The following is an 18,399-nucleotide window of genomic DNA, read 5'->3' as shown; positions in this document are numbered from 1 at the left end:
GGGTCAGAAATATAATGATAGTATACACTTGTAGACTCTAATGAATTACCTGAAAAAAATTGCAAGAGTACAGTGCAATAAAAGACTTTATTTGTCACATATTTACAGTAAACTGCTGATCATGTGTATTTTTACAGGCATTTGCATATGGGATCTGAAAATGATCAGTAAAATTTAGATTGTTGGGGGATCTATCATAGTTTAGTAATATATTAACTTTTATAAATATCTGCGAGGCTGTACATCTCAGCTGAGCTGCTGCTTCCCCTGTTGTCGGTTGGCCATTTGCATCAGCTTGAGAAGAATATCACTGGCTGATCCATCCATCAAAGTTACGTTCTTGTCTAGAGAAACTTTTCTTCTTTCATTGTCTTCATCCAAACAGCTGGAATCCAGGGTGCAACTTTCTACAAGTAATAGCAAGAATAATAATCAATTTCATGTCTATATAACAAGGGTAAGGGAGATTAGTGTACCTACTAAGGATATGTATAGGGCCAAATGAGCTTTTTTTTTTTTTTTTTGTCCTGATTTTTGGACCTTTGTTTTTCATTTCATGCATTCACAAAAAACCCTTTCAACTGGTAAACACTGGCTGACCCACAAAAATTCCTTACTCACAGGCAGATGATCAGAAGCCCCCGCACTGTTCCAAATAGTGCTCTAAAAATAGTGCTGGAACAGCACAGGGCTATACCGCCCCTATGATCAGAGCTAATAGGGTGCCGCCATTTTGAAGGTGGCGCTGGATGAGGAGTGAGTGTGCTTCTCCCTCCTCCATTGAAAGGTATGGATGGAGGGCTCTGACAGACCACCAAGGAACATGGGGTTTGAGGTAGCAGCCCACTTGGGACACCAGGGCTTCCATTTTGGGGAGGGGTAGGGGGACTGGAGATCTACCTGTGTTGCTGTTCCCAAGGGGGGGGGGGTGTGGGGGCTTGCAGTGCTTTTGAAGGGGAATTGGGGACCCTGCAAATACATGCTGGACAGAGCTCCCTATTCCTCTCAGTAAATCTGAAAGACTGAGATCTTACTGCACATACCTTGGCTTAGAAGTGAGGTTTATTACTGTCATGGTGTGCGCAAAACTCATCCATTTGGAGACATTGTCCCCGAAAGATCCCTTTCAATAAGTAAATCAGCTTAACCACAAAAATCCCTTTCCAAATTGCTTACTAACCTAAATGCTAAGCACTATGATCCTTGCATGTACTGCTCTCGACAACCAAAAAGTATTTTCTTGTACGACTATGTATGATCGATTTTATTTTCAGATAATAAAAAGGTTAAAATTAGCCGTTAGTCTAATTCAAACAAGTTAAGGTGGCCATTTTGTAACCTGGTCCCAGGAGTTAAGTACCCCACTGCCATGTGCTTAGCGCCAACACTATAACAAATCTGAGTGCCAAGATTTTGTTATAGAATACAAGTGTAGGTCAGCATTGATGTGCCTAACGTTAGGCTTCAACGGTTATGCCTAGTCGATGGCAGTAGTAACTGTTGGCATCTAAGTATGCCCTGAAGATAACTTTTAGGATTCTATAAATTACACACATCCATGATCCATCTGTGTGTGTGCCACCTCTAACCTAAGCGATTTTGGCACCTGTTATAGAATTGCACCTAGCATTTATGCGTGTAAATGCCAATTTATAGCACCAATCATACGCATAAGTGCTATTATTCTATTACTTAGGCGCTGAATTAAAGAATTGCCCTTCAGGTATTTTTATAAAGTTTTGTGCACACTCATCACTTTGATTTCTTTTTTTGGAGGGATGATTGAGATTGTTTACGAAAGGAAATACTAAAGCTTTTCAAGCTCTTCTCTAGCTCCTTGCCGCTTTGCTTTCTTCTTCCTGGCCTTCTATCTATATTGTAGTTTTCCATTTCCTATCTATTGGTATAGTTAGTAAACCACCTAGACAAAATTTCCTTAGATGGTATATCAAGTAAAGAATAAATTTGGTGTTATAATTCTGTTAAGACTGGCAGGGGAATGTCTGGGACTTCCTTCTGATTGGCCTGTCAGGGATTGAGCTGACGTCTGAAGCAGCCTTACCTCTCCCTACAGCCTTTGCTTTAGCGTTTGATCCCTGTTATCTGAAGCCTGTTTCCCTCTCTGTGCTTGTAGCACACCTTGCATTTGTAGGAATTTGCGTATTCTTCTCATTGCTTGTAGCCTTTCTGTGTGCTGATTGTTCCCAGCGTATGCTTGTTTGTTTCCCTAGCTTAGCTGCTTTCCTTGATTATCTTGCTTCCGTGCACCTGTGGGTGCTCTGTCTGCTCTGTCTCTGTGTGCTAGTTATTCCCAGCATATGCTTGTTTGCCTCCCTAGCTTAGCTTAGCTGCTTCCCTTGATTACCTTAGTTCCGTGCACCTGTGGGTGCTCTGTTGCTCTGTCTCTGTGTGCTGCTGAGTTCTGGTAGGAACTTTGTGTTTTTCCCTTTATCTTTAAATCTTTGACTGCAGTGTAAGCCCTGCTTCTTTCTGACTTGAGTATTGAAAGCAGCCCTTCCCTTTAGCCTGCTTTAACTCTTTGTCTGCTGTGGTTGTCTCCTGATTCTTGTGAGCATTGCTCCTTATCTGACGGGTGTACTTAAAGACAGCTTTCCTTGTTTGCTTGCTTTTCCCTTTGTCTCTAGTGTCTGTTATTTGACTTTGTAGCACAGCCTTGTGTACTCTTGTGTGTGGATTCCCTTGACCCTTGAGTGCTGAGTGGCACAGTCTTGTGGCTTCCCTTTTGCCTTGGCTGTGTGGCACAGCCTAGTGTATTTGTGTGCTGCATGGTACAGCCTAGAGTGTTCCTGTGGAGCTTCACTTTTATAGAGTCTGTGTCCCATTCTGTCCTTGGCTTTCTTGTCCCCTGGTCGTAGCCTGTACCTGCCAGCTTCTTGTCTGTCACCCTTCCCTTGTGTCACTAGCTAGCGCTGTGTGCATTGCATGTGCTCCAGTTCCTTTTGGGACCCCTCGTTGTTCTTTTTCCCTTCCCCAGTGTGTGACTAGGTTACAGTTCGGCCGTGAGGCCTGCATGCTTGGACTCTGTACGAGTGGGTTCCCGTTCGGCCATGAGGCCCGCATGAGTGGTCTATCTCCCTTTTCTGGTGGTGCTAGTTGATTGTGCTGAGTATGCGGGGCTTTGTGGCCGGGGTATTGCTTAGTGCCTGTTTGGTCCACCCTTGAGGAAAGGGGCATCTGTTCATCGAGGGGTCCTTTTACAAAGGCGAACTAGTATTTTTAGCACGCACTAAAAATAAGCATGTGCTAAAGGCTAGAGATGCTCATACATTTCTATGGGTGTCTCTAGCATTTAGCACGCACTAAAAACACTACCCCACCTTTGTACAAGACCTCCTGAGTGAAGCTGTAGGAACTGAAGGAACTAATGTATCTTAGGAGTTTCTTCAATTCCTTTGGGTAATTTTATAAATTACTGTTCTACCCCTTAAGTTACATCCAACTTGACAATGACATTCATGTCTTTGAAATACCCTTAGCTTACAAAGTTTTTTTATAAAATCTGATTGCAGATTCTGGATCATTACTCTTCAGATTGGATATTGGGACTATCTTTAATTGAAAAAAAGGAGAGAGTCCACTTCCTTTAAAATTTAAAAGATATTTTGCTTTTAATTCTTTCCTAGTTAATGTGAATATTTGGACGATTAATACTCAGAGGCTGATATACAAAGGCATGTGCTACTAACTGGATAATTGAGTCATCTGTTGGAGAGATGGAGGTTGTTTATTTATTCAGTACATTTGATATACTGCCCTTATGTACTAACAATTGGAACAGTTTACAAAGACTTCAGCTCATAAAACTATAAAATAACAATTTCCTCAAACAAAACAACGGTCACAGCAAAACCTGAACATAATTACTGGAAAAGGAAGAATGAAATAAAATCTACCCTTTGGTGATCATGGTCCAAAACTAGCGGTATTTCAGAAAAACTAACGAAAAGTAACATGTCTTCAAATTCTTAAAACAAACCAGACTACTATCTAAATGTAAATGGTGTGGTAAAAGAGTTCCATAGAGCTGGTGCTCGATAAAAACAAAATGCTGAATCTTTAGTAGAATCCAGCCTTGCTCAAAATGGTTGGTATAACTAAGCAATTTTGGGTCTGGGATCTTAGATTGCATACAGGATGGTATGGAATCCGGTTATCCAGTTAGAATCCATACTTAGACCAATGAGGTGGTCTCTTACAAAGGCGCGGTAGCATTTTTAGCATGTGCTAAAGATTAGCATGCATTAAATGCTAGAGATGCCCATAGGAATATATGGGCATCTTTAGTATTTAGCGCATGCTTATTTTTAGCGAGCACTAGAAATGCTAGCAGGTCTTTGTAAAAGGACCCCTGACTGCATAAAATTAGCACAGAAAAAAAGGTTGCCTTAACTTTACCCAGTTTGCTATTTGGCTGGCAGCGTGAATATGGCAGCTAACCAGATAGTAATTCTGGGTCAGCAAACAAAAGAAGATCCTGTACAACCTCTCTACCAGAAAGAGCTGCCATAAAAAGCCTACAAAATAACCAAAACATTGTCATCAAACCTGCAGACAAAGGAGGCTCTGTAGTAATTATGGGCACACAAAACTACATTGAAGGACACAGACAGCTCTCGGATAAAACATACTATAGGAAACTGACTGTAGGATCCACAGAGGATTATACAAAACAGTTGAAAAATCTTATCAAAACACCTCCAAAGCAAGTACTGCCACATTTAAAAAAAAAACATACCAGACCATCCTTCTGTGGGTACATTCCACGTGCTACCTACAATCCACAAACCTGGAAACCCTGGCAGACCGATCATGTCTGGTATTGACACTCTTACAATGGAAATATCTTCATGCACAAGACAAACAGCTTTGTATAAGACACCACAAATTTTCTGAACAAATTTTTTAAAACATCAAGCAGTGACCACCGGGTGCTCTTCTGGTCACAATGGATGTAGAATCGCTATACAACAACATTCCCCATGCAGATGGCACAGCTGCATGTGATTAAATTCCTAACAACATCCACCAGTGCTCACAGAAACTAATACAAAAATTAATCAGATTCATTCTAACTCATAACTATAAACCATAAAATTCTACTACTTTGTTGCCCTCTTACCAGCCATCCATCTCTCCCTGTCTCTCACCCACCCAGCTCTCACTGTTTCTCACCTAACCCACTCCACCCTCTTCCTGTGAGACCATCATTGGAATGCTTTTGTGTTTTCACTTAAACAAATGTTGACAAATATCAGAAAATATATTTCTGATCTGAAGAAGGGTTACTTTTTGAAAGCTAATCAAAAATGTATTGTTAGTCCAATAAAAAAAAAGATATCATCTTTTTTTCTTTTCTACATTTTGCTTTATTTTTATTTATTATCTATAAAAGTGGACTAACAGAGCTACCACACCTCTCTACTTGGGTCAGCACTGAAATCAGATATTCTGTACTGGCACTGAATATTCAGTTTCCTTTTAACCACAGCAGCTGGTGCTTTGCTTACCCGCTGCCCAAGTTAAATATTGAGCTTTCAGTTTCACGCTTGATCCGCAAAGTTGATTAGAACAAGCCCCATTTGTGGAGGAAATAATCTCCAACTTCTCAGCAGCAGATCAAGAATGCCAGTGTGTCTCTCCAAATTGTGGAGAGTGAGGACATGCTACTGTATACCGCCTTGAGTGAATTCCTTCCAAAAGGCGGTAAATGAATCCAAATAAATAAATTGCTAACACAACTGCTTACGGTGTTGGAGCAAGTTCAAAATAGGTTGCTCGTTGCTGTAGAGAGTGCATTTCTTCCAGTTTTTGGACTGGATCCTTTTTCAGAGATCACCCCCAAACTGGATTAGAGCCCCACAAGCCAGATATTATGGACTGAAGTGCAGGTCCATGAATAATGCCATCTGAGAATAGCCAAGTTGAAAACTAATAGTGAAAGCATTTTAGTAGGGGTGAAAAGGGTGGAAGGTTGGTGGATTTGCAAATTTTTGAAGCAGTTTCAGCAAAATATAGCTGAATCTAAGGGGCTCCTTTTACAAAGCTGAGGTAAGCACCAGCACAAGTTCACTGCAGCATTAAAAAAAAAGCTTATTGTGGTATGTGCTGACGTGTCCCACAATGAGTTTTGAATGTACATGTGCAAACCACATTCCAAAATTTTTTTAAAAAACATTTTTCTGGGAAGGGGTGTGTCTGGGGGGTTGGACAGTGGACAACTCTGTGCTAATTAGTGCATCTACAATGCTGCATGCAAACTGATTAACACAGGATTAGCGCTGTCATGCTTGGTCAAAAACCTCCAATTTTAATAAAATACTAGGGAAAAAGGCCCGTTTCTGACACAAATGAAACGGGTGCTAGCAAGTTTTTCCTTGGAGTGAGTGTGTGATAGAGAGAGAGTGAATGTGTGAGTGTGTGTGTGTGTGTGACAGAGAGTGAGACTGTGTGTGTGTGTGTGTGTGTGAGAATGAGAGTGTGTGCCAGTTCCCTCCCTCCCAGTTCCAGGGTGGCCCCCCTCCCTCCCTCCCTCCCAGTTGCACCCTCTGCCTCTCAGTTCCAGGGTCGCCCCCCCCTCCCTCCCTCCCTCCCTCCCCCCTCCCAATTCCAGGGTTGCCCTCCCGCTCTCCCTCCCAGTTCCAAGGTCGTTGTCCCCCTCCCTCCCAGTTCCAGGGTCGCCCCTCCCTCCCTCCGTCGGGCGCTGAGAGCCAGCGTGCTGTAGCAGCAAAGGCCACCCAGGAAATGCTCCCTTTTCTCCTTCAACAAAATTACCTTATTACATTTGTAAAGGTAGACAATCCGTATTATTGAAGCGGAGCTCGTTTTCAAAAGGCGTTTTTTTTTCTCTGACTCTTTTAAGATGCCGTCTGAACCCTTCAGTGAAGCCACAGCATCAGAACGTTGGAGGTGTCCACTCCTGCTTTCTGATTACCCGCCCTTGACATCATGACGTTTAGATGTGAGGGCGGGGCAGAGAGACATGGCCAGAGAGAGGTGGCTACACAGTTACGAACTTACGAACCCTTCAGTTAAGCCACGGAGTCGGCTTCAGAACGTTGGAGGTGCTTTTTATTATAGTAGATACAGTGAAAAATTGGAGGTTTTTGACCAATCATGACAAGTTATCCTGTGGTTACTATATATCAATGAGGTTCTGAAAAATACCATGTTTTTTTTAGGTCTTTTCCGCCATTATTATTAAATATATTAAAAATACTATGAGTGAAGAATTTGAAGGGGTGTTAAGCACTATCCACCAGGTTCTATATAGCGCACCTAGCGTTCCGTGCCAAAATCCAAGCGCATTCTATAACAATGCACGTAACGTAATTGGCTTAACAAGTCAATTGGCATTTTTGACAGCACTTAACAAGCAATAATGAGCACTAATTGGCAATTATTAGAATTTATGTGCACAACTCGCTAAGTGCGTTCTGTAACATACAGTGCCTAACTTCTAATGCGTGGAGTAGAGAGTTGCACGGGGACAGAAATCTTACCCGTCCCCACCCATCCCCACTGGAATCTTACCCATCCCTGCCCGTCCCCGCAAAGATTTAAACCATCCCAACCCGTCCCCACCCGTCCCCGCAAGAATTTAACCCATCCCCACCCATCCCCGTAAGAATTTAATAGTACATAAAAGAAAGTTCCAGTCAGCTCCCTCAGTCTCTCTCTGGATTTGAGCCACAGCACTGTAGGCAAGGAAGGAACGGAAGTTGGAACTTGGAACACTCTGGTGTGCACATGTAAGATTTGTCTCTGATTCACTGGCAGTGTGTGCTGAGAGGTCGCCACATGCACGCGCCAGTAGGTCAGGTGACATCTGATTCTCGTGCCTGTGTCAGAGCTGAGGTCTGTGCACCAGTCTGAGAGCAAAGAGGATTAATAGTAACATAGTAAGTGACAGCAAATAGACCTGAACGGTCCATCCACTCTGCCCAATAGTCACACTCATGATCAATTCATCATTAAATCAACGAGTGTGATATTATATATTTGATTATGGTCTTTCTTTCGTGTTTCTGGAACAAAGACCACAGAAGTCTATCTGGCCCCATCCTTATGTTCCAACTGCTGGAGTTGCCATCGAAGCCCACTCCAGCCTATTCATGTTCTCATTTGTGGGATAAAGACCATAAGTCTGTCCAGCACTGTCCTCATGTTCCAGCCACTGAAGTTGCTGTCTAAGCCCTTTCCAGCCCATCCTACACCAGATTGCCATGTATGAGACACAAACCATACAAGTCTGCCAGGTATCAGCTCTAGTTCATCACAGCCAGAGTCGCCATCTAAGTGTCACTTGACATATCCACACACATGCAGCCATTTAAGGTTAGCACGCCTTTTTGAATTCCGTCATCATTTGTGACTCTACCACCTCCTTAATGGAAGACTTTCCACATTTATGCTGTTAAAGCAAGGAAGAAGAGGAGGAGGAGGAGGAGACAGCACTCAAATAAATTGGTATTCGGTAGATGAGAGGCTGGTGCAGGTGCAGCTTACACTTCCAAGGGAAGCCCACAGAACTGGTTCCATCCGCGTGGGAACCCCGCAGGAACTGCCTCCGTCCCCGTGGGAACCCCGCAGAACTGCTTCCATCCCCGCGGGAACCCCGCAGAAACTGCCTCCGTCCCCGCGGGAATCCCGCGGGTTCCGCGGGATTCCCGCGGGGACAGAAGCCGTGCAGCTCTCTAGCGTGGAGCCAAAAAGGGGCATGGTTATGGGCAGGGAAATGGGCATTTCTTGGGCATTCAAAAATTTACACAACTTATAGAATATGCCCCTCTGCGCCTAAATCTACGTGCTGTATTTACACCACATTTCCTTTGGTGTAAATGGATATGCGTAATTCTAAGCACTGGGATATCAACGATATACATATATATACCACTTATAGAATATGTTCAGGCAGAAATTTTATTCCACATGGATTTTTCAGACGCCATATATAGAATCTGACCCAATATGTTTAATTCCATGTTATGGGTTTGTTTGAAGATTTTTCATATTTTGTTTTGTGGCAGTTCAGGTTGTATTTTTAAATCATTAGCACATTGCCATTAATTCAAAAAATGGAAAAGCAGTCATTTTCCAGTAGTTGTAAAAATGGCCTTAGCATGCGTAAGGACATGCTAATGCCCTCGTTTTACAGCAGCTTGGTAAAAGGACCCCTAAGTTTGTCGTAAATTGCAGGAGTCACCAAAATGGATTGCAGTGGGTCACAAATGGAACAAAAGGTTTCTGTTTAGTCACTGTGAAGTTAGCACAGAGCTCATTAATACATGAATTTGTTTTGAATTATGTCAGAGGCTGAATTGTACAGGAAGTCTTTTGCTTTTGAAACTACCAGATGAGCCTGGATGCAGGTACCTTGCCGAAACACAGGCCATGTAGGGTTCTTCAATAAATTCTGCATCCTCCAATTTAAGATTCTGCCCTTTTGTTCCATCTGTGGCCTGCTACACTCCACTGTTTGATTTGGGTTGCTGATTCCCTCATGCTTATCTGCATTGTAAATTGCAGAAGTAACATTTATATAATTAAGTTTGAGTAGTCACTTTTTTTAAGGTGCCTTGTTACTCTAATTAAATCTCACTGCTTGGCTTGTTTTGTCTGTTGAATTTTGTGGAAGGAGTACTTATATTACCATCATTACAGCAGATCCCTGGGGCAGCACATCTTCCACCCATGGTGCATGGCTTTCCTCCAGATTCACAGGGGGATGGCAGGTAGTTCTCTTCTATGCATCTCAGTGTTTCAGAAGTGCCAAAGTAACAGCCTACTTCCTCTCCGCAGCAAATACTAGGACCGAAACAGCTGCCCCGATTCCCAGGACCGCAGGGTATACACTGAAGAGAAAAAGAAAGTCTGAATAAGTGCAGTAAAATCCCTCACTGTTCTGACCATAAAATCTGTCCAGGAGGCTGAGCTCATGGCCCTTGTGTGCAGTGCTAAAGGAAAGCTCAGGAATGCTAGTCTGTTCTGTTGCAAAGTATGAGGGCTTCATATGGCACTAATCACATTGGGCACCATTTATTGAATCTAGTCTTAAGTTAGGCTCCAGGATGATCCATGCTAAGCTAGCATTTTGTAAAGAGTGCTCTGTGTGGAACACCCTTCATAGAATACTAGCTTAGCACGCATTTGCTACTACTACTACTACTATTTAGCATTTCTATAGCACTACAAAGCGTACGCAGCGCTGCACAAACATAGAAGAAAGACAGTCCCTGCTCAAAGAGCTTACAATCTAGTAGACAAAAAATAAAGCAAACAAATCAATTAATATGTAGAGGAAAGAGGAGAGGAGGGTAGGTGGAGGCGAGTGGATACAAGTGGTTACGAGTCAAAAGCAATGTTAAAGAGGTGGGCTTTCAATCTAGATTTAAAGATGATCAAGGATGGGGCAAGACGTAGGGGCTCAGGAAGTCTATTCCAGGCATAGGGCGCAGCAAGACAGAAGGAGCGAAGTCTGGAGTTGGCAGTAGTAGAGAAGGGAACATTTAGCGCCTAACCTTGGGTCAAGCATTTATATCTGCCAAAGGCTGATGCAAAAAGAAAGAAAGGGCAGGATAATGGCAAACGCTGATAGTCCATAACATCACGCCTAATTTCTGGAAATGTCCCTGACCCACCCGTTCTCCTCCCATGGCCATGCCCCCCTTCAGAGTTGCGTGCTATGAAATTTAGGCATTCAAGTTATAGAATAGAATTCACATGAAATTCCTAATTGCTGCCAATTTAAGTGCTTGTTAATTCCAATAATTGATTGTAAGCACCTAATTGACTAATTAATTTATACATGGATCTGGAATCCATGCCCAAATCTGGGTGACCTATACAATATATTAGAATAAAAAGGTAATCTTAGAATAAGAGTTAGTAGAATCAAATTGAGTATTTAACTAGCAGTGCTACTTTAAGACATCAGTAAACCATTCACAGTTCTACTTAACCTCAGAGAAAATAAATATTTTTTTAATACTTTTCCTGAAAGCAAAGTTCAATTTTTTTTTGGGTGGGGGGGAGGAGAGTGGGAGAATATTCACCTTTTAGAATACTAATGGAAACACCAATACAGAAATAATTTAGAAATCAAATAGAAGAAACTTCGTGCAAGATTAGCAAAGTGAAAACTTTAAGTCTGTGCAACTATTGTTAACTCCATATTTTAATGTACTAGAACTTAAGAGCCTTGGCAGTTGCATGCTTTCACTTCAGGCTGTTCTACAGCATGTGAACCTAGTGATAGGGTGCTGACCATGGTGCTGAATAATCACAGGGCTGTGGCTGTGGCTGCTCATCACCGCCAGGTGTCAGTAAAAGCCTTAGGGAACATTATAAATACACTTTTTAATGCTGTACTGCAGTCACTGTAGACTAATAGCAGTATATTTAACCGTGTTAAAAAGAGCATATATAAGAGTGGATGAGTAGCCTAGTGGTTAAAGCACTGAGCTGCCAACCAGGGAAGCCCAGTTCAAATCCTGCTGCTGCTCCTTATGATCTTCAGCAAGTCACTTAGAGGGTCCTTTTACTAAGCCACACTAGAAAGTGGCTGGTGCTGTGATTAGCACATGGGTTTGCTGCGTGCTCTAGGCCACTTCCTAGCGTGGCTGAAAAAATGGCTTCATTCAGTGTTTTTTTTTTTTTTAATGGCCACATGCTAATTTCAATCAATATATATAAATAAATCTTGAGCCTTCTCTTATGGTCTAACACCAGCCTTCGCTGACTCACTGGGACTAATAATCCCACCCATCCCAGGGTTTTCCAGTCATATATAAAGCCAAAACTCGTTGGCTTTGCTCCTCGGTCACGCACAGGCAGCCTTGCAGACTGTTGACTCCATCATAGTACACCTGTTCATACCCATTTCAACCAGGATGACTTTTATTCTCTGTAATAATTGTGGTGCTTTAGTTTCAAGGCCAATCATCTGGAGACTTAAGGCTTGTCCTATCTGTCTTCAGCTCACTAGTTTAAAACAAGAGCTCAGTAAAGTAAAACAGGAACTGGATGCACTTAAAGCAACATCTAGGACTGCACAAAATCATACTGCACAGAATCATACCAAATTCTCACCACTGCCACAAAGGATAAAACCACCTAAGAATAGATGGATCACGGTAGGCTCAGGCAGACTTCGTTATGTGACACAAAAGCATCCGCCCTCACAAGTGTTGCCCCTACAGAATTCTTTTGCTTCATTACAGCACTGTGATGTTCCTGAAAATAGAACTGAAGCCGAAGAAAAAGCAATGAGGGTGAAACAAAAAAATATGAAGGTACCCAAAAAGAAAAGACACCCCCAAATCACTAATGTTGAAACACATACCAGGAAATGTAGATGGAAAGCGATGACCACAAATGCTCGCAGTCTAAGCAAACATACCAGGCTATAATCTATTTAGGAAGGATAGAGATGGTCGTAAAGCTGGAGGAGTAGCTCTGTATATGAGAAATGATATCGCAGCGACTGAAATGACAGGGACCTGGGGAAAAGAAGAAGCAATATGGATCACCTTAAAAAGAGAGGATAGAATCTCTGTCCACGTGGGTGTTGTCTACAGACCCCCGACACAAATGGAGGAACTAGATAAAGATCTGATCGCAGCTATTCAAAAGTTGGGAAAGAAGAGAGAGGTTCTGTTGATGGGAGATTTCTATCTGCTGGATGTAGATTGGAAGGTTCCGTCTGCAGAATCGAAAAGAAGTAGAGAGATAGTGGATGCTTTTCAAAGTGCTCTGCTCAGACAAATGGTGACAGAACCCACGAGGGAGGGAGCAACACTGGATCTGGTGCTCACAAATGGGGATAGTGTGTCAAATGTCTGAGTGGGTGCCCATCTGGGCAGCAGTGACCATCAAACGGTTTGGTTTGATATGATGGCTGAAGTGGAGGGCGGCCACTCAAAACTCAAAGTCCTGGATTTCAAGCATGCTGACTTTAGTAAAATGGGGGAATACTTGAGGAAGGAGCTGATAGGCTGGAAGGACAAACGAGAAGTGGAAGGACAGTGGTCCAAGCTGAAAGAAGCTATAAATAGGGCCATAAACTTTTATGTAAGGAGAGTAAATAAAAGCAAGATGGTTCTCCAAGCAAGTGGCTGAGAAAATAAAGGCCAAAGAGTTGGCATTCCTGAAATACAGAAAAACCCAAGAAGGGGAACACGGAGAGGAATACCGGATGAAACTGAAAGAAGCCAAGAGAGAGATATCTGGCGAAAGCGGAAGAAAAAATGGCTAGAAATGTAAGGACGGGTGACAAAAATTTCTTCAGGTATATTAGTGAAAGGAGGAAGACTAAAAAAAGAATTGTGAGACTGAAAGACGCTGCAAACCGCTATGTACATAATGATGAAGCAAAAGCAAATTTGCTAAATAGATACTTTTGTTCTGTTTTCACAGAAGAAAATCCTGGAGAAGGATTGCGATTGACTGGCAAAAGTACAAATGAGAATGGAGTGGATACTGCACCATTCACAGAAGAGAGTGTGTATGAACAACTTGAAAAGCTAAAGGTGGACAAAGCTATGGGACCGGATGGGATCCATCCCAGGATATTGAAGGAGCTCAGAGAAGTTATGGCGGGTCCTCAAAGATTTGTTTAATAAATCCTTGGAGACGGGAGAGGTTCTGTGGGATTGGATAATGACAGATGTGGTCCCTCTTCACAAAAGTGGTGATAGGGAAGAAGCTGGAAACTACAGGCCGGTAAGCCTCACTTCGGTTATTGGTAAAGTAATGGAAGCGATGCTGAAGGAAAGGATAGTGAAATTCCTGGAAGCCAATAAGTTACAAGATCCGAGACAACATGGTTTTACCAAAGGTATATCGTGCCAAACAAATCTCATTGAATTCTTTGACTGAGTGACTGGAGAATTGAATCAGGGATGTGCTATAGACGTAATCTACTTAGATTTCAGCAAAACTTTTGACATGGTTCCCCACAGGAGGCTCTTGAATAAACTGGATGGGCTGAAGATAGGACCCGACGTGGTGAACTGGATTAGGAACTGGTTGACGGACAGACGCCAGAGGGTGCTGGTTAATGGAATTTGCTCGGATGAGGGAAAGGTGAGTAGTGGAGTGCCTCAGGGATCGGTGCTGGGGCCAATTCTGTTCAATATATTTGTGAGTGACATTGCCGAAGGGTTAGAAGGTAAAGTTTGCCTTTTTGCAGATGATACTAAGATTTGTAACAGAGTGGACACCCGGGAGGGAGTGGAAAACATGAAAAAGGATCTGCGGAAGCTAGGAGAATGGTCTAAGGTTTGGCAATTAATTCAATGCGAAGAAATGCAAAGTGATGCACTTAGGGAGTAGAAATCCACGGGAGACGTATGTGTTAGGCGGTGAGAGTCTGATATGTACGGACGGGGAGAGGGATCTTGGGGTGATAGTATCTGAGGATCTGAAGGTGATGAAACAGTGTGACAAGGCGGTGGCCATAGCTAGAAGGTTGCTAGGCTGTATAAAGAGAGATGTGCTCAGCAGAAGAAAAGAGGTTTTAATGCCCCTGTATAAGTCATTGGTGAGGCCCCACCTGGAGTATTGTGTTCAGTTTTGGAGGCCGTATCTTGCTAATGCTGTAAAACGAATTGAAGCGGTGCAGAGAAAAGCTACGAGAATGGTATGGGATTTGTGTTACAAGACGTATGAGGAGAGACTTGCTGACCTGAACATGTATACCCTGGAGGAAAGGAGAAACAGGGGTGATATGAAACAAACCTTTTCCGGAGATGGGAAGGCGGTAGAACTAGAGGACAAGAAATGAGAGATTGAAGGAGGGCAGACTCAAGAAAAATGTCAGGAAGTGTTTTTTCTCGGAGAGAGTGGTGGATACTTGGAATGCCCTCCCACGAGAGGTGGTGGAGATGAAAACGGTAACGGAATTTAAACATGCGTGGGATAAACATAAAGAAATCCTGTTCAGAAGGAATGGATCCTTAGAAGCTTAGCCAAGATTGGGTGGCAGAGCCTGTGGGGGGAGGCGGGGCTAGTGCTGGGCAAGACTTCTATGGTCTATGCCCTGAAAATGGCAGATACAAATCAAGGTAAGGTATACACAAAAAGTAGCACATATGAGTTTATCTTGTTGGGCAGACTGGGTGGACCATGCAGGTCTTTTTCTGCCATCTACTATAAGAGAACTTTCAAGACTTAGTTATATATATTGATTGTACACTATTGAGGGTTCTACCCTTCCCTTTTTTTTTGGTTTAGTTCACATGCTAATTTCCCCATTACCACATGGCCATCACCGCCGGGAGCCCTTACTGCCACCTAATTAGAAGGCGGTACAGGCTCCTGTGCTACTTCTGCACTAGTTGGCTACCATGTGCTAATGCGCCTCCGCTACCCGATTTACACAGGACACGCCTACTCCCCGCCCCACACTAGAAAATTATATCTATTTTCTACCGTGGGGATTGGGATGTGTTGATCACAGCAATATCATGGGATGCCTTCACGATGGTGCTGTTTTTGCACACACTGCCCATGCAGTAACCCTACCACCCTTTAGTATAAGGGCCCCTTAACCTTCCATTTCCTCAGGCACAAGTTTACATTGTAAGTCCTCCAAGGGCAGGGAAAACACTTAAAAGGCACATTTTCAAAGCAGTTAGGGTCCCTTTTACAAAGGGGCACTAGTGTTTTTAAAGTGTGCATTAAATATGAGATGCCCATATATCCCTTTGTAAAAGGGGCCCTAAGACTTACAGATTTCCATAGTAACCTATGGAACTTTTGTAAGTCTAAGTGCTTTGAAAATGAGCCTCTTCGTATACCTGAATCTAACTCACCTTGAGCAACTACTGAAAAGGTGTGATCTAAATAAAGTATATTTTTAAACATTTCATATCATTAGCCATAACAGAGTATATATACATCAGCTAAACCTATTATTTAGCTGCACATCCAATGACACTGTGGCTAAAACCTATTAGAAATATGTTAACACTCCAGCAGTTGATATTTAAATATGCACATTGACAACAAACTTGAATTCTTTATTACAGTTCAAGGAAATTATGTATTAAAAGATATAGTAGAATTGGAAAAGGTACAGCGAAGGGCGACGAAAATGATAGTGGGGATGGGACAACTTTCCTATGAAGAGAGGCTGAGAAGGCTAGGGCTTTTCAGCTTGGAGAAGAGACGGCTGAGGGGAGATATGATAGAAGTGTATAAAATAATGAGTGGAATGGATCGGGTGGATGTGAAGCGACTGTTCACGCTATCCAAAAATACTAGGACTAGAGGGCATGAGTTGAAGCTACAGTGTGGTAAATTTATAACGAATCGGAGAAAATTTTTCTTCACCCAACGTGTAATTAGACTCTGGAATTCGTTGCCGGAGAACGTGGTACGGGCGGTTAGCTTGACGGAGTTTAAAAAGGGGTTAGATAGATTCCTAAAGGACAAGTCCATAGACCGCTATTAAATGGACTTGGAAAAATTCCGCATTTTTAGGTATAACTTGTCTGGAATGTTTTTACGTTTGGGGAGCGTGCCAGGTGCCCTTGACCTGGATTGGCCACTGTCGGTGACAGGATGCTGGGCTAGATGGACCTTTGGTCTTTCCCAGTATGGCACTACTTATGTACTTATGTACTTAAATGGTGTTTTAATATAGGTATCTCTATATATTTCTTTCACCATTCCTCTTCAACATAGCTTGATAAGAATGATATTTCTATTCTAGCTGGGTTTTTTTTTTTTTTTTTAGAATAAAATGTAAATGCTAAATCCATCTTATCATTTTAACGTGGGTCAAAGCATGTTTTAGGCTATATTTTGCAGCAATCGTGCAATTCATTTGGTTAGTTTTTTCTTAAAACTACCACAGTGACTGCAAATTAATGCATCTCTTTCACAAAGTCAGAAATAGCTGGTACAATGCATAGGCAAAAGTAAGTGTATGTATGTGTCTCTATATACAACCCACATGCACAAATGTATGCAAATACATATGAACTGGCTGAGAGAATATATATATATATACATATAATCAATCATTAAGGCAATCATACATGCACAATTTTCTCAACCTTCTACCTACCTACACTGTTAAACTTTTCTAAACATTTTCTAAACCTAACCAGATAAAGTACAATAGCTTATCCTTAGTGGCTGAAGTGAAATACCTGTTGATGATTTGGAGAATACTGTACCTGTCTGACTTCTGTGTCTGGGAAGGATCTTTTTCCTCCTCTGGGGCAGTTCTGGATGTAACATGCTGAAGACAAGGCGAGAAGACACAGAAAGCACGCAGGAACAGAGGCTTCAGGCATATTGGCAGAGTGGCTGCAGGACAATCTGCTCTGCAACTGGATAGGTGTACAACTGTGTCCTCTTGACTGCACAGCCTATTTATACTGCCATTTATTTATTCCAAATGCCATTGTAATTGCTTTCTATTCCATTGTAGCACTTGCCAGCTCAATTTTTTTTATCAAACCAAAAAAAAAAGCAAATAATTGATGTGACTTTGTGCGTAGGCACAAGCATTAGCATCCCAATCATAGCATTTCCCTTTTTCCTTTTTTTTTTTTTTCAAACACTGAATAACACAACACTCACTATTAAAAATTCCAGAGATGCTTGCCTAGGAAAGAAATCCAATATGTGTACGTGCTTAACTTCTGTTGCATTGAAATTTGCTAACTGTAAATGCCAAAGTGATTTTATGCAAGCCTTCCAAATGAAAGCTTCCTTTAAAACACACACACAAAGAACTATAATTATTTTTAGATACTTGGGGTTCAGTGAAGGAATCATTTTGAAAGCATCTTCATGACTCTCAGTTCTGCTTCTAAGAAGCTAGACAGTGCAAATTAAGGGTAATATTATAAATGTACTAAGCTGCGCAACAATGCCGACACACCCCAATCAAAGTACATTGGTGACATTGTACTGTGGGGGAGGGGGAGTTATTTTCACAGATCTGTGGCCACATGTGCAAAGTAACCTCTTATGAAATTCCAACCTGTGTAGGATGAATGATGGCATGTAATTTTATAATGGGGCACCTGCATTCACAGGCCCCTTATGCACATAGGACTAGAATCTTAGTATACCTGGAGCATTGTGTTGAGTTTTGGAGGCCGTATCTTGCGAAGGATGTAAAAAAAAATGAAGCGGTGCAAAGGAACACAACAAAAATGGTATGGGATTTGCGTTACAAGACGTATGAGGAGAGACTTGCTGACCTGAACCTGTATACCCTGGAGGAAAGGAGAAACAGGGGTGATATGATAGACGTTCAAATATTTGAAAGGTATTAATCCACAGATGGGAAGGCGGTAGAACTAGAGGGCATGAAATGAGATTGAAGGGGGGCAGACTCAAGAAAAACGTCAGGAAGTA

At 42.2% G+C, this 18,399-nt stretch overlaps 1 protein-coding gene across 1 annotated transcript; it reads right to left on the bottom strand.

The window, feature by feature from the left end:
• Nucleotides 1–211: 211 nt before the first annotated feature.
• Nucleotides 212–17,324, bottom strand: LOC115462565 (vasotocin-neurophysin VT-like). The gene is made up of 3 exons (XM_030192559.1): nt 17,205–17,324; nt 9,671–9,872; nt 212–407 (listed from the first exon to the last, which is right to left on the bottom strand). Exons 1-3 carry the CDS (start codon nt 17,322–17,324, stop codon nt 247–249), a joined length of 483 nt encoding a protein of 160 aa, XP_030048419.1. The 3' UTR covers nt 212–246.
• Between the last annotated feature and the right edge of the window lie 1,075 nt (nt 17,325–18,399).

The sequence above is a fragment of the Microcaecilia unicolor genome, chromosome 2 (genome assembly GCF_901765095.1).
Source record: "Microcaecilia unicolor chromosome 2, aMicUni1.1, whole genome shotgun sequence".
In the NCBI taxonomy this organism is placed as follows: Eukaryota; Metazoa; Chordata; class Amphibia; order Gymnophiona; family Siphonopidae; genus Microcaecilia; species Microcaecilia unicolor.
The sequence above is the reverse complement of the archived record's forward strand: the minus strand, read 5'-3'. Positions and strand labels throughout refer to the sequence as shown.